Here is a 22,673-nt window from a genome sequence, read left to right as displayed (position 1 = left end):
CTCGATAACAATCCAGGGAAGGAGCTGGTTTCTAAATTACTGATGTCATAGAAAGGTACTTAATTAAAAACAGGAAAGCTTTAAAGTATAAAGCAAACCACTTTACTAAGGGCAAAAAGCTCTTAGCAATATTGTATAAAGACCTTCCATGTCAGAATGAACCAGAACTCAAAACCACTAAAGAATTTCTACTACAAAGACAAAAGGAGTAACGAAGTATAATGAAGGAACCCTGATTTACAAAAAGAGTATTAGGATACTACTGCCTGATCAAGGCAATCTTCCCAGGAGGCAAGCATTGTTTGAATAACAGAAAAAGAAAATAGTAACTCAACCAAGTCCAGGTATGTAATTTAAAGTCAACTTGGCCTTTGGATCTATATATAATCACAAACGTAATTTGTTACATTGTTATAACTGTTATAACTATTGTAACCAATTGTTACAAAGCACTGATACACTCTAAGGAAGTATCAATTGTTTTAGAAATAAAAACTGGAGATGCTAAGCTGTTACAAGTTTAATACTCTAGGGGTTTCTATTTTATAAATATTGTGTTTTATTTAAAAAATAACTTTTATTATTCTTTTTAAAAAGATTTTTATTTTTATTTTATGTATATGAGTAAACTGTAGCTGTCTTCAGACACACCAGAAGAGGGCATCAGATCCCATTATAGATGGTTGTGAGCTACCATGTGGTTGCTGGGATTTGAACTCAGGACCTCTGGAAGAGCAATCAGTGCTCTTAACTGCTGAGCCATCTCTCCAGCTCACTTTTATTATTCTTTAATTGTTGTTGTTGCTGGTGGTGGTGGTGGTGGTGGTGGGGTGTGTGTGTGTGTGTGTGTGTGTGTGTGTGTGTGGTGTGTGGGTGTGTGTGTGTGTGTGGTGTGTGTGTGGTGTGTGGTGTGTGTGTGTATGTGTGTATGTGTGTGGTGTGTATGTGTGTGGTGTGTGTGGTGTGTGTGTATGTGTGTGGTGTGTATGTATGTGGTGCGTGTGGTTTGTTTGTGTGGTGTGGTATGTGTGTATGTGGTGTGTGTGTGTGTGTTCCTAAGTAAATATAACATGGCTTGCAAGATACAGATATTATTGCAGAAGATAAGTCAGAAGATTATGAAAGCCAAAGGAAAAGGAAGTTTGCTGTGACAGTTTTTCTGTATCTCCAGAAATGTCAGTAGTTACAGGCATAAAGTCTCACCAAACATGCTTAAACTTGACCTGACCAAAGACGATACCAATAAGCAGGCTAAGGTGGCAGGGAGGGGCACTCTCGAGGCCTCAACCCTGAGGAATAACTACAGGCAATTACGAAATGCTGAGAAAGACTTTGCTAGGGAAGGGCGCACCAACTGATTATCTAGTTTTTGCTTTGTTTTTGCTTTGTTTTTAGGCAAACCGGGCCAAGGGGATGATGTCTCAGTAGTAACGTGCTTGCTGGGCAAGCAAGAGGACACGGGTTTGATTCTAAATGCACTCTTCCAAGCCAGAAGTGACAGGATACACCTATAACCCTGGTTCCAATAAAACAAATTCCAGTTCCTCACAAAAAAATCCAGACTGGGAGACCACAACAGCCCCTGTAAGAATAACAACGAAGGGAGACGAGCAAGGGGGGGCAGCTGGAAGGGCACGGGCGTGAGTCAGGCCAAGTTAAATGACATCTCTGAAACCCAAGCCCCATGGCAGCAGATCAGGGCACTGCAATTAGTTTCCTCTATGAATTTCAAGTTAGCATCTGATAGCCCCAGAGAATAGCTGCTGCAAGTAAAAAACTAGGGTGCGGCGGGATAGCACGCCTACTGGGGGACACTGGCAGCTGTCTGCAGAGCCATCCCTGCAATGGCTTAGCAGAAGCATTCCGTCAGGAACCAGTCTCTAGCTTGGTGGCACGCTGCCCTTGGTAAGCACTTCTATCAAGGGCTTACATTTAGACACATGAATGACTTTGGAGCTAGTACAAAAGCCTGGACCGTGGAACCCTCCTAGGACACACGTCAGACCAAGCAGGCCCAATCAGCACAATCAAATCTAGCAGGAATAAATGAATATAAAGTTCTTCATTTACATCAAACAAAACCAAGTTCTGAATGGAGGGGGGAAATCTGACATCAAAGGGAAAGATCTGACGATTTAACAATCTAACTTGTCCAAAAATTCACGGGCCAAAAATGTGATTTGATTGCTTAGAGAAAACTAATATAATTCCAGTCTGCATGAATATTCAAAGAAATGTAATCTCTGAAACATGGCAAGTTAGCATCCCCATTAGAGCCAGTTCTGGCCAGACCGCATCTGGAACGCTGTGCTTCATTTGAGACACTCGTTTTAAGGGAGACAATAATGAACTAAAGGATGCCCAAGAAACACAGCCAGGAAAGGAATGAGAAACATAATATGATAAGAGGTTAAAAGAGCTATGTGTACTGAGCCTGGAAAACTAAAAGGAAAACGTCAATTAGCTTCAAATACTTCAGTACTGGGTACCGAGGGAACACGTCTATTGTCTTGTTGTTCCATTTACCCAAAATAAGGAATGCTGAACAGAATTCCACCCTGAGAAGACAGTATCTCTTTACAGACTGCACGGCTTCTCGGGGAAAGGAGTGCTGGCCTCAGCAGGTGGGGAGTCCAAGGACCAGGGCTGAGATTTAAGAGACTTGCTCAGGCTGGCTGGCTGCTTCAGGAGGACTTCAGGACACCCACAATGCAACCTTCTCAAGATTACGTCAGTATCTCATCAGAGTTCTGATTCCCATCAGGTTCAGTAATAAAAGCATGAAAAAAGAAAGATCGCATGTGTCTAGACAAAAAGGGAGCCTTTATGTTAAAAAAAAAAGACACTATACACATAATACCCTATAGTCTCGACAAACCAACACACAAGTCACGTTTCCTAACCAAGGAAGCTTCATTAGTCTCTGTACACTATTTAGTTTACTGTGTAAGATCAGCTGAATCTGCCAGTTATATTAAGCCTCATGATTTAACATCAGTTGAACCAGTTTAAAAATGTACAATGTCACTGTTGTTCCTAGAATGCTTTAAAAGACGATACCAGAGGGAAATAAAGCACATTCATTTTTGCAACACAGTCATAAGGCAGCTGAAACGGTGTCTTTGAGAAAAGCAGAAAGAAAGGTTAACAGAAGAGAGCTAGAAACTAATCTACGCCATCTTAGAACCATCTAAGAATCTGACATAATGCAGGCGCTGCAAAGCTCTGGAAATTACAAATGGGTTTTAAAAATACGGGAAAAGAGTAAAAAAAATCACTGCAAGAGAGAATATATCAATTATCTAATTTGGAGATGGAAAAGTACTTCTTGAGCTTAAGAGTCAGAGAAACTAAAAGGAAAAACCCACAGGCTCTACTATATACAAGCCACCCCACTCTGTTAAAAGTCAAAGGCGCCTTAGGTTGACAAAATTAAAAGCAGATTGTTACAAAAACTGTATTTTTGATAAGAGAACTGGTTAATACCTTAATATATAAAGGACTTTTACTAATCAACTTGAATGGTCATAGGATATTTTATAAAACCAAGTACAAAAAACAAAGAAAATAAAAACCTACCCAGTGAGCACACACATAAGTCTAACCTCACAAATACTGAAATAAGCAATAAACACACACACACACACACACACACACACACACACACACACACACACACACACACACACACACACACACACAGAGGCTCTCCTCTCATCTGTACCCTTGACCTTAGTTCCACTTTAAGAAACTAACCTAAGGTTATAAAAAAAGGTTCAAAATAGAAAACAAAATGTGCAAAAGAAAGTTATCACAGTGTTACGCATGAGAAGAAAAACTTGGCAGCTTAGGAGGAACTTTAACAAATATGAGCCCATAGGACAAACCGCTTTGAGCCATAAAAATGCTACTCAAGAATGCTAACCCAAAGAGCAAAAGGAGGTTAGAGAAAACAGTGTATGCAGCGTGATTCAAATTTCATCATAACATATGAATGATGAACTTTACATGCAAAGATAGGAAGAAAACGAACTTTTAAAAAAAGATTTGTTTATTTATTATATATAAGTACACTGTAGCTGTCTTCAGACACACCAGAAGAGGGCATCCGATCCCATTATAGATGGTTGTGAGCCACCATGTGGTTGCTGGGATTTGAACTCAGGTCCTCTGGAAGAGTAGTCAGCTCTCTTAACCACTGAGCCATCTCTCCAGCCCAAAAACGAACTTTTTAAAAGCTGATAGTACTTATCTACAATTACCTTACCTACTTAATAGACTATTTTTCAGTGAAAATATATCGCTTTTTAAAGTATAAGTTATAGGTCCGAGAGTTGTGCTAGGCTTTAATTTTACGTACTTGGTTGCTCCATCATCGTACGTTGCCATTAACACTACTGTCCCGTCCTGTATGGTCTTCAAAAACTCAATGAACGGTGCCACATCTGAAGAAAAAAGGATGGAGATTTTCTTTGTAAATAATGGAATTACTATCACAATGACCTCTGAGAATTAATGTATGAAGTATCTACAAAACGATTAATTGTTAATGAAAAGGGATTTCAGGTAAGATCCATGATCTTAGGAAAAGCCTAAACACTCAAGTTTTTCAAGTTTACCTAAGGAAGAAAAAAAAATCCACTAAACAAAACTACCAAATTTACACCTTAATATGATCTCTTGGTGATTTATTTCCCAGCTCTGAATCATCGTGTGTTTTTCCTACTCACGTCACTGGGGCCATTTAAAATCCCTGGCAAGTGCGGGTAAGGGAATCATCTGGGTAGCGAGGACCTCAGAGGCTTTTCGGAAGTGTGTAACTGGGACTACGGTCCACGGGAAGCCTGCTTCTGAGATCCATGTGAGGTTTGGGGGTCCAGAGGGGTCATAGCCTTCAAGGATAATATGGGTGCTTTTCTAGGAAACGTAGCCCCGCTCACTCAGAGACACCTGTAAGACCTTTTTGTGGTATGTAAAAAGGCAGATTTTAAGAGTTCCTAGGTCTATCATTTTATAACAAACTGGGGTAAGGAATGTAGACAGTAACTAAAGCCACACTAATTATGGCCAGCACTTGGTCCTCTTATGTATCAAGGCCACATACAGGAACTTCACAGTAATCCAGCTCAGTGAGCACAAACTGGTGTTGCCAGACAGACTGGTCAGGTACTAAAACATTTTCTCTCAGGAGCTCTTTGCAGTGTTAGCTTTCCTTAGAGACCACAAGCCTAAAACGACTCCAAAGATATATTACTTCAAGTCTTCCCTTTTTCTTTTTCAACAGCAAGGATGCCAAACACGTATCACTAGTTGGCTGCATTTCACAACAAGAGCATGTTTAATGCGGAAACAAACGCCAACAAGTCCTCCCCATTGTAATGAAAAGACGGCACCAAACTGCTGTTATTCCTGAACCAGGAAGAGCTTTTGGCAGCAAATCAGCTTCAGTGATGGGCAGGGAGGGCAATACCAGAGTTCTGTTTACATGCCTGATTTCAACAGCTTCACGGAAGAGTTTCTGTGTCATAAATTATACCAAGAGCAATTATGCCCTCAGACTTTAAAACTGATGGGAACGGTGTAATTTAATATAGCTCTGACAGCTCTGAAACATTCTCTAAAGCTTAAGTAAATAACGCACGGTATCTTATTAAGGGCTGAAGAAATATTAGACACGTCAGATTGTCTTGGAACTCAACATAAATATCTGGCAGCCTGGGAGCTACCGGCTTACAGGGCGTATGTAAAAAGGCCAGGGGACCAAAAGGTAAGCTGCCTTCCTTAAAGACAAAGAGACTCTGTGGGCTTCAAAGATGGCTCAAAGGCTAGCAGTGCTCAGGGGACTTGAATTCGGTTCTCAGCTCCCACACCAGCAGCTCACAATGCCTGTAACTCAAGCTCTAGGAGTCCGATGCCTCTGGCTTCCTCAGGTATCTGCATCCTTCCGTGTATATACCTACGTGCAGACTCACACCTACACAGAACTACAATAATAAAAATAATATACTTTTTAAAAAGATCCTTCCCTTTGGGGTAACACTCTTTGGGGAGTCAGTGCTTGTTCAGCATGACGGCGACCCTGCCCTGTCCCTGGGACTCCCAAACACAGAAGGGATAAATACCTGTGGCTTGTTCTGAGCCCCGTAAATTGCTAAGAAAAAATCTATGCCCTCTCTCGAATCTTTGCTTCTGTAATAGCAGAGCCCAAAGGTAAAAATAGGATGAATTAACGGGATTACTGCTTTTCTAGAACCTGAGTTTACCTTATCTACCGAAGGCTCCCGCCTTTGACTAATTTTTGAGATTCAAAAACTATACACAAGCCCATTTAGTCAAAAACTGTGTGAACCGGTTATACTGGTCTTTCGGTGTTTCTAATCTCAGGCAGAAATGGAAACAAACTCAGAGCTTTGAGGCAGGTGTCCTGTCCAGCAAAGGGCACTGATGTCCTCCGAATCTCACTGGAATCTCAATCACATGCAACTTTCCTACAGTAACCAGACTGCATGCAACACATTGCCTAAATATGACCGGACACATAGTGAGGCCCGAGGGAGGGAACGTGCACGGTGGCATAGTTCTCTCCCAGATGGGTTCACTGTCAGCAGCAGGAACACTGTGTAAGTGGCACGTACCTCCTCCCCACATGTCAAAATACTTGGTGTCTATCACGTCTCCCGTTTTCCCTGAAAGAGAGAGAATACATGTTAAATCACACAACTGAAATATCAGTGTAGAAAAAAAAATGGTCTTGTCAGCGAGTGGCATGAACTCACTGAGTGCTTCTATAATTTACAATCTGAACCATACGCGTAGGTGCGCCCCAGTGGCTTCTGACCAATTCTATGCTATGCTCCAGTTTTACGTGGGGGGGTCATCGTCCTGTGAGAATGGCCACCAATAAATGAAGCTGTACAACAAAAAAGAAGTTATCTACCTAAAACAACGATCTATATTAAAGTTATTTTTGGGGTTGGGGATTTAGCTCAGTGGTAGAGCGCTTGCCTAGCAAGCGCAAGGCCCTGGGTTCGGTCCTCAGCTCCGGAAAAAAAAAAAAAAAAAAAAAAGTTATTTTAAAACAAAATTTACACGTATTGTACCTTTGAGATCGGTTAAATGCATGAAGGGACATCAAAATGTTTACTCGGTACAGAGTCCTATAATTACCATTATGAATAAAGCAAACAGCTTTTCTCTGCCGTGGGGTGGTGAACTGCGGGCAGTCTCTCTCTACTCATCCCAGACAGTTATAGGAATGTGTGCCTGAGCAGAGGCAGCCACACGGGCAGCACCTCGCACCCCTCGGCTGGCTGCCTAAGATTGACTTCTGTAACACCGTAACACTCACTATGTCCGGGAGTCGGTGGTCTCGTCTACACCAATGAGAAGAATGCACCCAGGACTGAAAACTTACAACCGATCACGGCTTTATTTCTCCCCACACTTACCTAACAATCCGTCGCCATCCCTTGCCATTTTACAAGCCCTTACGTCTTTGTACGTTCATACTAAGTCAGAACTCTGAAAGGCACAGCCACGCAGCACCAGCTTAGCGCTAGGCTAGTAGTTCGCAAGTTCCTAAGAAGCTCGCGGCGCAACGCACACGGCTGCAATGTGCTCAAGACGACCTGCTACCCGTCAGTACACTCTGTCTGCAATGGTATAGACGAGAGGGCGCCCCTGTCGGCAAGGGTTGAGTGGTGCCGGCGACTCTGCTCTCCCAAGAGTAAATTTTAGTGTGGGGCATATATATATACCCACTCATTACACTGATGAGGTACAATCGTTCTCCTTACCGTTCACCAGGGCAACATTTATTCCTCTCCCAACGTTGTTCTTCACACCGCTCATCAAACTAAAGGGACAGAAGACAAGACAAACGTTAGGATCGGGTAGCATACGTAAACATGTCACAGAAATAAAATGCAGAAAGGTATCCTACACATACCAAATACTCAACTCAGCAAAGGAAAAAAAAAATTTAACATCAAGCCCAGCCTTATGTTGAGTCAGCTGTAATGTGAACTCAAATAATACTTCATAAAATTAAAAAAAAAAAACTGCGCATAAAGGTATAATCGTGCTAGAGAAATGGTTCGGTGGTCACGAACACGGACTGCTTGTACAGAGGACAGACACCCGCGTCGGGAGGTTCACAACCTTCTCTAACTCCATCTCCAGTGAGACCGCACACCTCCGGCCTCTCCGACACCTGCGCTTACAGGCTCATACCCAGACACACAGAAACGAAAACAAATTCTTTAACTTTAAAATAATTTACGGTTGAAATGACACACTGTTGCTGCTCTGTATAATACTGCGCTGTGGTATCTGCGGCATGCTTCAAGCCCACCACAGAACGCAGTCTCTACCATTCTCAAAACGCCAAAGGACAGGACCCTCTCTTCTCCACATTCTGTAGGCTCACTGTGATAGGATGACACAAACTGGGGTCATATGCTATACAAACACTTTAAAATCCAAAGCTAAGAGAAGTGACGCACTACTGTGGCCGTGCCAGCCAACTGTGAACGTTTTCCTAGTCATTATCAATGTAAACCTTCTCTGCACTCAGAAGGAAGGCTGCACTGACTAATTACCTCACTGCAGCCATGCACCGGCTGCCTAAGATAGCCATCGTAAGGGCTGCAGCTTACGGACCGTTGACAGTGCCAGGTGACACCGGGAGATGGACGGCACAGCGGCATATTGGCTTGCCAACGATTTATTTTATGGGATATGAAACTGACGTTTTCACGTCATGTTAAAAAGAATTCCAGGTATTAGCAATTTCCCCAGCAGTGTATTGTAAGAGGGGGCGCAGTGTAGGCATGTGAACATGTGTACGCTCACATCAGCACACCGCAAATGTGACATAGCATGTGGAGCGCATTTACTACACATTCCTCATAGTCAACTGGTTCTCACAGAAGGTGTCAGTGACTTCCACAGAACTCCTATCTGTAACTGAACTATAGTTGCATGGAACATAATTCCAATACATATCGAGTGACATATTTGTTTATGCAAATGAGTATGACAAAGTACAGAAGAAGAATAACGTTGAAGCTTCACATATCCGGTGATGAGAACGGCTCTACTAGATCAAATAAGTTCTTCCTGCTAGCCAGTTCCTTCCACTTTCTGCTAGTTGCAATGCGAATCAAACGTGGTGCCATGATGTATGTCTAGGTCTCATTGACGTTATAGACATTTTCTCATCCAGACCTTAATTCCAAAACCTTAAGGAACAGACAGTATCACTGTAAGTCTATATAAAAAGACACACTCAAACAGTGGGTAGATCTAAGGAAACTTCTTAAAATGCTTTTATTACGATATATAAGCATCAATGGGTCTCATTAATTCTGCATGTGTTTAGGAAATATTTCAATTATATATCCCATAACCCTCCTTCATCCCGGGTCGCTGTGGCATGCCTCCCCCATCCCGAGTGACTCCTGCTGACCCTACTTCCTCTTCCTAACTAATCCTCCCGAATGGAACTTTAAAAAATGGTCATGAAGCTCAGAGTAAAGCTCTCCGAAAACAGAAAAGGGAAATGCCAAAACGATAGACTTAAGGCTGCAGCCGTCAGCAAGTACAGTGAACACAAGTAGTTCGAACACACCAACAAAAGACGGAAGGCGAAACGTCGGTCACTAGAGAACCACGCACACTACCCAACCACAACGGCGAGAGTAAGCTCATTGGAAACAAGGATACGGTAATAGAAGTAAAAGGGTGAGAATGATGCCTGCAAACCACCAAGCAAGGGAATGTTAGTAATCAACAATCAAGATTAAAACAAATGGACACTTCCCTGTGGTGAATTTTAAAAATGCAAGACTTTATCCACAATTAGAGAGACACATATCAAGGCCGAGATGAGATACAACTTCACTCCTACTACTGTTGTAGTCTCTAGGCGTATGGAGGACCCAGGACTCCACACGTGGTTGGCACAAAGGTCAAACGGGGTCACTATGGGAAACAGTCTGACGGTTCCTTTATAAGCCAGACAGCTATCCGCACTGAAAGTCACTACAGTTCAAGCACGGAGAGGGACAACACATCCACACAAAACCTGTATAGAAAATGTTTCAGAAACACTGATCTTAATAGTCAGAAATAACTCATACGTAATAAAGGGCCACACAAATGAGGCATATCGATAATGGAAAATCACTCAGCCAGTGTCTTAGTTAGGGTTTTACTGCTGTGAACAGACACCGTGACCAAGGCAATTCTTATAAGGACAACACTTAATTAGGCTGGCTTACAGGTTCAGAGGTTCGGTCCAGTATCATTGAGGTGGGAACAGGGCAAGATCCAGGCAGTCACGGTGCAGGCAGAGCTGAGAGCTCTACATCTTCATCTGAAGGTTGCTAGTGGAAGACTGAGATCCAGGCAGCTAGAACTTATAACTAGTCTTATAACTCACACCCGCAGTGACACACCTACTCCAACAGGGCCACACCTTCTAATCCTGCCACTCCCTGGGCCAAGCATATAGAAACTATCACAGTCACGAAAAGAATTAACTAATACAAGCGACAAGGTGGATGAACCTTGAAAACATTATACCAAGTGAAGAAGCCACTTACTGAAGATGACATATCTTTGTGAAACATCAAAACCAAGACAATCTACAGGAACGGAAGCAATGGACATGGGTGGGAGGTGTGGAGTGGAATGAAAACAGAGAAGGGCCAGAGTTAGAGAAGAGCTGGTGCAGTTTCTTTTGGTGGTGTGAAAGCGTTCTAAGCTGGGCCAGCGATCCAGCATTCTGGAGGCAGAGGCGGAAGGAAGGAAGGAAGGAAGGAAGGAAGGAAGGGAGGGAAGGAAGGGGGAGGGAGGGAGGGAGGGAGGGAGGGAGGGAGGGAGAGAGGGAGGGAGAGAGGGAGGGAAAGAGGAGGGGAGAGAGAAGGGAAGGAAGAGAAATTAAAGAGAAAGAAAGGAAGAAGACTAAAATGACCATGGCAGACTATCTTAGTGTTTCCATTGCTGTGAACAGACACCATGACCAAGGCAACTCTTATAAAAGACAACATTTAATTGGAGCTGGATTACAGGTTCAGAGGTTCAGTCCATTGTCATCATGGCAGGAAGCATGGCAGCATCCAGGCAGACATGGAGCTGGAGAAGGGGCTGAAAGTCCTACATCTTCATCTGAAGGCCACTAGGAGAAGACTGACATCCCCAGGCGGATAGGAAAGTTCTTAAAGCCCACCCCAACAGTGACACACTTCCACCAGCAAGGCCGCATCTACTCCTCCAGTGCCACCTCCTAACAGTGCCACTCCCAGGGCCAAGGATATTCAAATCACCACACAAGCTTGTGCACAATGATGAATTATACTACAGATACGACGATGAGTTACAAATGTGTAAAGAGTAGGTATATATAAGCTACATCTCCAAGCTCTTTAAACAAAAGAATGTGTGCGTAGAGCACACCCATAAGTTTCACCTCAGGAAAACTGGCTGGGCTGCATTGGGAGAGGAGCGCCTCAAAGCACATGCTCCAGGCCCTGGAGGAGTACACTGGATGGTCCCCCAAAGGCACTGGTTACAGCTAATGTGTTGGTTGATAATCAAACCCCAGCAACTTTCCAAGTGGACTGTTTATGTCACCTTGGAACATGCTCTGTAGCCCAATAGGCTTCAGTCCATCACAGAGCAAAGAGAGGCATCAAGATACACAGTGCTGCAGGCTTCCCACAAGGGGGCAGCAGCCCATCACGCTACAGATTAAAGCAGGGAAAACTCCCACAACCAAGGAAAAAACCACCCAAGACACACCCACACATTAGGCGTAGTCATAGCAATTAAAACATTTACTTTAGTCTTTATGACTGTGAAGGGTCCTCTGGCCCACCACACCCCTTTAAACAAACAAACAAACAAACAGACAGACAGACAGACAGACAGACAAAAAGAACCTTCAGGAAATGGCACAAACACTATACACTTACTTTCAAATGCAGTTTTTACTTCAAATACCTGCCACTAGCTATGGCAACTTTAAGCTTCGTGGGGAAGCGTGCCTGAGCACTAGAAGTGTGCAGAGCCCTGGGTCTGCAGTTGGCACCTCCCCAGCTATGATAAATAACAAACTTAGCATAGGGAGCCAAATCAGCCACGTCCAGACCAATCTGGGTGTGTCAACATCATCTCAACAGCGAGTTCTTGAACTCAGAACAGCTGCAAGGTCACATATATTTTATTATGTACTTGCAGCACATTTTGTAGGGTAACAGGTAAAAAATAAAATTGTTACAGATAGAGACACTCTATGGAGATGCTCTGTCGGACAGCTGAGGCAAGAGCTCCCCTCCCCCGCCTTCTTTGTTCCCAGGTGAGTCATCTTATACGGCTGTGAAATTAGTTTTTCAGTACAAATGAGATCACAACACAGTTAAAGGGTCTGAAAACTTGCTCAATACACTTATGAAATTATCTCAGCCCTTGACCTGCATTGCTCAGAGGTTCGTGTGTGGCCTGGCCCACGCTCCCTTCTAGAACTTTCCTCCCTTGTGGCCTGTAAAAATGTGCCTCCTCTCTGGGAGGCTCAGAAATGTCTGGTCTGCCTCTGGTTGTCTCCTGATCCTGATGTTCTCAGACTCCACTCGGTGTCTTAGAATTCTAAGCTCAACGGTCGATCTAGAGTTGGGCCCTTTCTGCTCAATTACAATCTCAAATTAAACCTTACCTTACTCCCACTCCTTACTCACTGCCTGCACTGTGGGGGTCCTGACTGACATCACTTAGTTGCATTTCTTTGTAGGTATTGGTCACCCCTGCTAGACTGCACATTCAACACCTGAAGAATGAATGGCTGCCTAGGCAGTCTCTTTACATTAGTTAGCATTGTTTAAAAACCAATACAGTAATAATTATACAGGAAAAGGCAGCGGCCTTAAGAAATGGTCCCTGCCATCTCTCCCCAGTAGAGAGAGATCCTTGGCCAATTATGAAGCCCTTCTACAGGGAGCAGCTTTATGACCTGAGGTCTAGCCATAAAATTTCATCAATTATTAATCTCTCGTGGGAATGGCAGGAGGATTCTTGAAATGCAGCTGATGAGTGGGCAGCCTCAATTTTTGGGTCGGACAAACTACAACAGAGTACAAATCCTACATGACATGCCCACCGCGCTAGAACCAAAAGATCTGGCTGCCAGCCAGCTACAGTTATACTAAGCCCGACTGCCAACAAACATTCATCTTCTGACCCTATGTAACTGCGGTTGAAAAACCAGCTCTGGAAAGAGGTTTAATGTGCTCCTTGCATTACAATCTGGGCTTCAAAGAGGCAGAGCAAAAGTCAGCAGACTATCCGTGGGCGAGGTACTCCAAAAGAACTTTCCTCCTAATATTTAGACTCAGACTTGGACTCTTCAGTGAGATGAAAGGGAGTGTTTCTTAAAAAGCCTGGAAACTTCTAAAGCGTGCACACTCTGCTGTGCCGTTAAACAGATCTGGGGTCTTGAAAAGTCGGAGAGTAACTGATTGACAGTGGCCGCCCAATAGCGTGCGGGAAAATGAACTGAGCTTAACAAGCATCAATTTTGCGAGAAAGTGTCGGTACACGAAGCCAATCCTTTTGTAGTTCGCTGAAATTTAAATTTAAAAGCTCTACCTAAAATCATATCTAAAGAGCGGGGAGAAAAAGCCCGGTTTGTCCTGTTTAACTGTACGCCATCTTACTCTTTAGCCCACGTAGCCTGACGTCACATCCGGTGTTTTACACTAACATCAAATGAGCTCATGTCCCTAAATTTTCTGGGCAACTGGATGAAGGACACTAAAACCAGGGTTCCCAACGTCAGAAGCAGGAACTTGTGACAGCCTACGAGGCGCGATGACAAGCTTCGAGCATCCCGTGTAGAGCATCCCGTGTGGAGCAATGCATCCTGGGAGTCGCTCAGCTCAGTCCAGAGCAGTTTGAGTGCCTCGACCACCAGGTCACGTCACACCTCAGCAAGCAGCACTCAAGCCTCAAACAGGAAAGACTGAGATGTGAAGCCCTCACTGCTCTGGGAAAAGCTGTCAATGGGACTCTGCTCTGTCACAAATGTTTTTTAGACGGGATTTGTGGTCTGCAGCCGCGTGGAGGCATTGAGCATTTGAAATACGGCCGAACTAGAGAAATGCTTTTATTTTAATGAATTTAAATGAGTTAATTTTTTTTCTAATACTTCAGAATCAAATGAAATAGCCACCTGCACCCTTACACAAAGCCCAATAAACGCAGGTCTCTTGGTCACTCTCTTTAATGCACAGGGGGGAAAGTCATACAATGATCATCAAAATTACGGGCAGTTAGTAAAAGCATTTCAGAACGCCATCATCTCAAGTCCACTGGCTGTTTCTCAATACACCACCCTCGGGCTCCAAGCCATCTGATACTCACACATTATCTTCCAGGCAGATCTTGGGTCCTACTACATTGGCTGCTCCGCTCGCCATTTTAAAAGCAAAATGCTTCTCCGGGCATGCTTTTGAGATCCCACATTTGTACCTGGGAGGCTTCGTTGCTTCAGGGAGAATAGAAATACATTTGAGATTCTTTAGCAAACAAATTAGTAAGATTTTGTAATCAGATAGTTTTAGATCTCAAACCACAGATACAAACACACACACACACACACACACACACATATATATATACATATGTATATATGACATCAAGGTATACCTAGTTAGGGGCTAGAGAGAGGGCTCAGCGATTAAGAGCACTGGCTGCTTTTCCAGTGGACCCGGGTTCAATTCCTAGCACCCACATGATCATTTGTAACTCGAGTTCCAAAGAATCATATGCCCTCTTAGGAACACATGTGCACATATATACATGCAGGCAGTATGCCATACATATCTTTAAAAGTAATTTAAAAGGAGATACACATATTTTAGCGAAATATAAATAATAAAGACTTTAAAAATCTGTCAGAACTTTTTTCTCTAATGGTATCAAAAAAGCCAAGGAAAGAAGGAAGAAAGACAAAGCTTCCGGAATAATAGGACTCAGGGGTACCATTGAGACCCTCCTGAGGAATGAGCTAACCGCTGACGGAAACGGATCTTGCCGGGCAGGCAAGGTGGATGTTATTTCATTATTCTTGAAGTTATCTTTATATTTCAGGGTGCCTGTGGCTTCTTAATTGCCTCCTTTGCATGTCTAGTCCAAAACGAGGATCAGTAAGAGTTCGGACCTTCTGTCCATCCAGGTCGTCAGCTGCAGCCGACTCTTCTATTCCCTAAACACTGTCTGTGTTTGCTCCATGGGTCGAAACACAAGCAAAGAGCCAATGCCCTTTGAGAATGAAGAACTTAGGACACTAGGCCGTCCCACTCAACTTGTCTCCTTCAGGGTTTGTTCACAACCCGCCCACACTCCTTGGATAAAAGCCTTTGCATGGCCACACACCGGATAAAGTACTTATAAAATACCAAGATGAGGGACTTACAGCGAATGGCTGAGTCCAACGCAGATCGGGCTATGGAGAGAAACAGTTCACATTATTAGAAGGCACAGGCCCACTCACTGGCAACGACCTACTTTCAACATATTAAAGCGTCTGTAAGCCTAGGCGATGTGCGTCTGAGTGACTGCCCATATACAGTAAACACCTAAATCACTTCAGAGAGGTGGGACCTTCCTACTCAGTATGGGCAAGTGTGTGAAGTCACGGAGAGCAGTGTTTTATAACTGAAACATCATTTTAAACTTTTTATGTTATTTAATTATTTACTACAAATTTGAATCCTACTCAAGAAGTTAGTCTGAAAATATATCTTTATAAAAAATTAGACGTGCTGGTGAACATGATAATGTTTAAATGCTGCTGCCGCCATTGCCACTGCTACTGCTGCTGCTGTTGCTGCTGCTTCTGGGCAGTGCTGGGTCCCCACACAGCCCTGGAGAAGGCTCATAAACCCATCTTGCGGGGGCGGGGGTTGGCAAGGATTTGGAAGTAAAACAAGAAGGTAGAAGGTTGGGGAACCTGAATTTCTCAGAACAGAAGTGTACTGGGCATAATGATAATTACTGAGAGTCTATTTCATCAGTTCAAGGAAGAGTAAAGGTCAACTCTTAGTTGGGTCTCAACTGTCCTCCATTACAGTTACGCTCGGTGCTCTGTAATGCACCAGTGTCTGATCCCAGTCCAAGAAATGTGGACCAGGATCATCAAAGTACTGTGGGCAGCTGGCTCCTGATTTGGCTAATAAATACACCGTGAGAGAAGCTGGCCAGCTGGCTAGCTATAAATAGGCACTTAGTTTTCACTCCTGTGCTATCTTTGATAACTGCGGATTTCCTGTAAGCGTACTATTCAAATTATGGAACGGAAAGTTAAAGCTGAAAGAGAGTGTCTACATGTTCAAAGAGAAGAAGCCAAGTCAACAGTTTCAACTCTCAGGAGAACCCTTAGAATACTGTGCACCATTGAAGTCACACAGCTATAATGCAGGGAAAGAGTAGTGCACAGGACACAGCAAAACGGCCTCCTGGACCCCATAACCTAAGCACAGAAAGATTCCCATGGAAAGGCAGACTCGAACAAGCCAATAACGAAACAGAAGAGGGGGCGGGAGTAAAGGTGGGGAGGGGCGACCATACACTCTGGTGCTGGGGTTCCCTAGTTCACTCTTCCATTTCCTGGTACACTGACAGAAATTTGGTTCCATGCATTCACTCTTTTGAATGAGAGAAACCCCGGAGCAAAAACAGCAATGTGAAGACCACACATGCTAAACTTCCATCTGTCTTTAAAAAGAAAGGAAAAAAAAAAAAAAAAGAAAAAAAACCGCAATGGTACAATTGGTTGGGGGACTTGACACCGGGCCTGGAATTCCCAGGATCCTGATGCTCGAAGGAAAGAAGTGGCATTCACAGGTGGTCCTCCAACATATATTTGTGTACCTTGTACTCATATACAAATACGTAGAGAACAAACACACACACACACACACACACACATGCATGCACGCATGAATGCACCACTACACACACACACTCACTCACTCACCACACTAATAAATGCAATTAAGAAAAAGCAATTAGCCAGGCAGAGGTGCCACATCCCTTTAATTTCCAATGCTCAGGAAGCAGAGATAGGTGGATCTGGGTTTCAGACTGGATAGCCAGGGCTACACAGAGAAACCTTGTCTCAAAAAACAAAAACAAAATGTAACTAATTAATTAAAGAAAGGAGTGTCTCACCAGACTGGGGTGCTTAAATTCCTAGAAAGGAACACTGTTACAATCAGAAATTCCAGTCTCCCTGACCTGTGCTGGGTTAATTAGATGGTAGGTCATCTGATCTGTTATGGTAATTAGATATGGGAGAGGAAGATCTGAACAGTGCTAAAACACCACGACTCATTCCTGTGCTAGCTCTGTCAAGTCTTCTGGGTGGTTACTGACACTGTCACCAAGTTTCAAAGATAAGGAAACTAAGGACACAGCAGTTAACTGGAGTGTTTTGTTTTAGGTCATAATTGTGATTGGTGGAGCTGGCTTTTTTGTTGTTGTTGTTGTTTTTATTACACACACACACACACACACACACACACACACACTGTAGCTGTCTTCAGACACACCAGAAGAGGGCATCCGATCTCATTACAGATGGTTGCGAGCCACCATGTGGTTACTGGGAATTGAACTCAGGACCTCTGGAAGAGCAGCCAGTGCTCTTAACTGCTGAGCCATCTCTCCAGCCCCCTTTTTGTTTATTTTTAATTTTTCATTACATGTACTTATTGAAGTGTATGCATACAATGTGTATGCATATTGTGCATATGTATGGGTACGGGCATGCCAAGGAACACGTGTGGAGAGTCAGTTCTCTCCTTCCATCATGTGGATCCTAGGGATTGAACGCCCATAATCAGGCTTGATTATGAGCAATCCTGCTGGTCCAGAACTAGATTGTAAAATCATCTCATGTAGCACCCAGGCTGGCTGCACCACTTCTGAAGGGTGACTATGTACAAAGAGAACACCAGTCATTCCTGGAGCACAGTGGCAGGTTAGGGACCTTTAGAATAACTCTTCTCACCAGAGAGGTTCAAGCCTGAGTCTAAGACCCTGCTAATACATCTAGGCTTTAAAAAAAAAAAAAAAAAAAGCCAATTCCAGGGGAAGAAAATACAGAGATGTTGACTTTTTTTTAACGTAGATGGCCTCCTAGAGAAGGAAGGGCTGGGTGACTATAGGGCTGGGAGTTGGCTCAGTGGTTAAGAGCACTTACTATTGCAAAGGACCTGGGTTCTATTCCCAGCACCCACAAGGAGGCTCACCAGATCCTCGGGCACCAAGTACTGCACAGACGTGCAGCTGGGCAAAACACCCACATACATAAAATTGTAAAAAATAGACATTTAAAAAAACTGAAAAAGAAGAAATCATTCTGCTTGTTAAAATTCCAGATGCCGGGCTGGAGAGATGGCTCGGTGGTTAAGAGCACCTACTGCTCTTCCAGAGGTCCTGAGTTCAAATCCCAGCAACCACATGGTGGCTCATGACCATCTGTAATGGGATCCGATGCCCTCTTCTGGTGTGTCTGAAGACAGCTACAGTGTACTCATATACAAAATAAAATAAATAAATCTTTAAAAAAAAAATTCCAGATGCCAAACCTGTAATTGCTACTTAGTTTAAAACAATGGCTTGGAGATCTGTTAGTCGTCAGGCTTCTGGGTAAATCCCCCTCCACGGATCATATGTTAGCTGAGAAGATGCTTGAAGGCAAAGAAAACTCTCCAGAAGCACTTTTATACAAAGTCAGTTTATTTGTATCCAATACCCACCAAAGCCAAAAGACTTTCCCTTGGGTTGCAATTACCAGAATGCCAACCTGCAGGCAAGCAGATGACCTAATTTTCATGAATACAGGGCATTGCCGGAGAGTCAGGGGCAAGCAATACCTGGAAGACAACAGCCCCTCTTCACCTGCACCGCTTTACTTCCGACTCTAGGTGATAACCCCAGTCTTTAATTGCTTTAGACAATACATCAAGGGATGGACACAACCCTATCTGACTCGACAGACTTCAACGAATGTCCTTCAATTAAGTCAGACCACAGGATTAGAACTACGGTGTACCTAAGCTTTTAATACTGTCTCGAGTAACCTATGCATATACCGCTTACCAATGGCTTAAAGACCAGAGGCTAAAAATAATTAGGGCCACAACATTCACTGAGGCAGTATCTGCAGAGGTAACCTGGGCTTCACTCACTTCTGTACTAGTTAAATGTCCATGCTGAAAGTTAACGCTGCATTAAATCACGGCCAGGAACATAACTCGCAGTCTGTATAAGTCCTGCCTATGACAGTTTACAGTTCCTAAACGGTAATGTAATGGGTGGAATTAAGTCAAGGGTATCCAGGGTCTCCGGGTATTATTTTTACAAATGGAGTGTGACTCCATAATTCTTTCAAGATTGCTTTCTTTTTTTTTTTTTTTTTTTTTTTTTTTTTTTTGAGCTGGGGACCAAACCCAGGGCCTTGTGCTTGCTAGGCAAGCGCTCTACCACTGAGCTAAATCCCAACCCCTAAGCCTCATTTTTTAAAAAAAAAACGGTGTTTGTGTATTTTGGGGGTGAGACGTGCTGGGGACTGAATCTGGGTATGCTAAGCCAGGTATTCCTGCATTTACCACTGGGCTACATCCTCATGCCATAATACGAGGTTTAGAGGACTAGATGGTTGGGTTTTTTTTGTTTTTTGTTTTTTTTTTTTTTTTGTTGGTTTGATTCTTTGCCTTTTAATTTTTATTATATTCTTTTAAATCACAATCTATTTTGGTAATTTCAATTACTAACTCTGAGCAAATTTTTCATTCTTCCTGTCTGAAATATCTGTTTTATTTTTTTTTAAACACTACGATGATGTAAAAAGCCTGAGCACTTCGGCGGCAAAGGCAGGCAGATCTCTGAGTTCAAGGCCAGCCTGGTCTACAGAGTGAGTTCCAGGACAGTCAGGGCTACATAAAAGAAAACTTCTCTCAAAGAAATGAACAAACAAAAAAGCATTGCTTGGGTTCTTTTCCTTCTCTTGGTTTGTCTTGACCAACTTGGATGTGGTGACTTTTTGTTTTATCTTACTATATTTTATTTTGTCAAGTTTTACTGCTATCTTTTTAGAAGCCTGTTCTTTTCAAATGAAAGACAGAAACAGGGTGGGTGGATCCGGATGGAAAGAGTGGTAAGGAGGAACTGTGGGGGGGGGGAGTAGAGGGAGGGGAAACTGTAATTAGGATATATACTGTATGAGAAAATAATCTACTTCCAATAAAAAGGAAAAGATGATCTGTTCAAGCTATGTCATTACAAAGGACAGCTGAAAGGAAACCACTGACTGAACTGTAGTGACCACTGTGGGTAACTAGAAACCAGGATCCTGAAACCAACGTATATAGACTCAAGCTGATGACCTCTGCTAAATTAAGCTGGATGCTACATAAATGGTCATGAGAACCAACCTATTCTAAACAAGAAATAAAACAAACCCCACAATTAATATTTGTACTGGTAGACCCAATAGATAACATTTTACAAATACAACGCACTACAGTTACAAAATTAAAACAAATACCTTCTCTAAACAGTGCCAAAATCCAACAGTTAAAACACACAATAAGAAGGCTCCTAGCAATATGAAACGCCAGAGTGGAAATGAGGAGAGACAGGTATTCTAGTTACAGTACTAGACGTGAGCTCATTTTAACTGGAAAGGTAGAATCTCATGCCATATCCCAGATACTGAGTCATCAAGGTGCTCCGAAGAGTATTTTAACACAGAGGGGTAAGTGCTGGTTTGAGACAGAATCTTTGCATGCAAAAGGAAGGGAATTGAGTGTTAAGAGTGGATGTGGGCCAGTGGCACAGCACTTGTCTGGTATATACAAAGCCCTGGGTTGGACTTCCAATCACTCAGAAGAAAGGGAAACTGTAGGGTGGGCATTTGCTGGTGCACATCTGTAATCTTGGCACTTGGGGAGTGGGGGAGGCTGAAGGACAACCACGTCTACACAGTAAATTCTGAGATAGCCTGGAGTGCCACAGGAAAACCAGAGTACACTTCTAGAATAAGAAAATCTTAAAAAAAAAAAATCAAGAAGATACAGAATTGTCTAAATAGCATTAAATAGACCTGGTTCCGTGTTGTTGAGTTGAGGGTTTTGTTAGATACTGAGTTAAGAAAGTAGAACGCTGGTAGAAAACTTCCTAGCATGTGCAAGGCACTAGGATGGACCCCTAGCCCTGAAAATGTAATCTGAGTTAAAGGACCTTATGTGGGAACATTTGCAACGTCAAAACACTACATATGTGGGGAAAAAAAATGAAAATCACCGGAGAAAAGAATAATATTAAGGACTGACTCTGATGATACATTTCTCTGACTCTTATACAAACTAGATATGGGTCCACGTTCAAGCACTTAACTCAAATGAAGAAACAATTTCAATACAGTGGTATGGTATTCTCTACAGTGAGCACTCCAGGGCCATGATTAATGCTTCTTATCACCATGCAGAAAACAGTCATTAAATATGTTTAAAATGTCAAACAGAAAAATCGATTGCTGGCTGGGGATTTAGCTCAGCGGTAGAGCGCTTACCTAGGAAGCGCAAGGCCCTGGGTTCGGTCCCCAGCTCAAAAAAAGAACAAAAAAAAAAAAAAAAAAAAAAAAAAAAAATCGATTGCTTAGATATTTATGCTTTTATTCTTAGACATTTTATGTGTTTTTTAGACTATTGGACTGAATGACATTTACTCAGACAATAATTCTTTCTCTAGACAGACAAACCATTAGTGAACTCATGCTGATAACTTATACTCTGGGCAGTCATGCTAAGAATAAAACAGGGACACCAGGCACATACCTAAACAGAATAAAGGCAATACACCGCCAACATCAAACTAAATGGAGAGAAACTTAAAGCAATTCCACTAAAGACAGGGATAGAACAAGGCTGTCCACTCTCTCTGTATCTCTTCAATACAGTATCTGAGTGCTAGCTAGAGCAATAAGACTACTAAAGGAGATCAGGGAATTCAAATTAGAAAAGGAAGAAGTCAAAGTATTGCTATCTGCAGATGATATGACAGTATACATAAAAGTGACCCCAAAAATTCTATGAGGGAACTCCTATAGCGGATAAACACCTTCAGCGAAGTGGTTGGATACAAAATTAATTCAAGATGATCAGTAGCCCCGTGCTACACAAACGATAAACAGGCGGTGAAAGAAATTAGAGAAACAGCAACCTTCACAATAGCCACAAATAATATGAAATACTTTAGTATAACTCTAACCAACCAAGTGAAAGACCTGTATGACCAGAACTTCAAGTCTTTGAAGAAAGAAACTGAAGAGGATATCAGATAAAATCTCCCATGCTCATGGATAAGTAGGATTAACACAATGAAAACGGCCATCTTCCAAAATCTTCAGAGTCCAAGCAATCCCCATCAAAATTCTTACACAATTCTTTAGATATTGAAAGAAAAATACTCAACTTCATATGGAAAAACAGAAATCCAAGGATAGCTAAAACTTCGGGAGGTATCCCCATCCCTGACTTCGAGCTGTAATAGCGAGAGACAATAATAAAATCTACATAGCACTGGCACAAAAGCAGACAGGTTGATCA

At 42.8% G+C, this 22,673-nt stretch overlaps 1 protein-coding gene across 1 annotated transcript in view; it reads right to left on the bottom strand.

The window, feature by feature from the left end:
* Fam3c (FAM3 metabolism regulating signaling molecule C) overlaps positions 1-22,673 on the bottom strand; it is a 37,153-nt gene that overhangs the window by 7,018 nt on the left and 7,462 nt on the right. Inside the window, exons 3-7 of the mRNA XM_032906901.1 lie at positions 15,473-15,502; positions 14,419-14,542; positions 7,797-7,855; positions 6,636-6,686; positions 4,361-4,445 (exon numbers count right to left, since the gene is read on the bottom strand). Coding sequence (XP_032762792.1) covers positions 4,361-4,445; positions 6,636-6,686; positions 7,797-7,855; positions 14,419-14,542; positions 15,473-15,502 — 349 coding nt within the window. The remainder of the gene's footprint in view (positions 1-4,360; positions 4,446-6,635; positions 6,687-7,796; positions 7,856-14,418; positions 14,543-15,472; positions 15,503-22,673) is intronic.

Source organism: Rattus rattus, chromosome 6 (genome assembly GCF_011064425.1).
Source record: "Rattus rattus isolate New Zealand chromosome 6, Rrattus_CSIRO_v1, whole genome shotgun sequence".
In the NCBI taxonomy this organism is placed as follows: domain Eukaryota; kingdom Metazoa; phylum Chordata; class Mammalia; order Rodentia; family Muridae; genus Rattus; species Rattus rattus.
The sequence above is the reverse complement of the archived record's forward strand: the minus strand, read 5'-3'. Positions and strand labels throughout refer to the sequence as shown.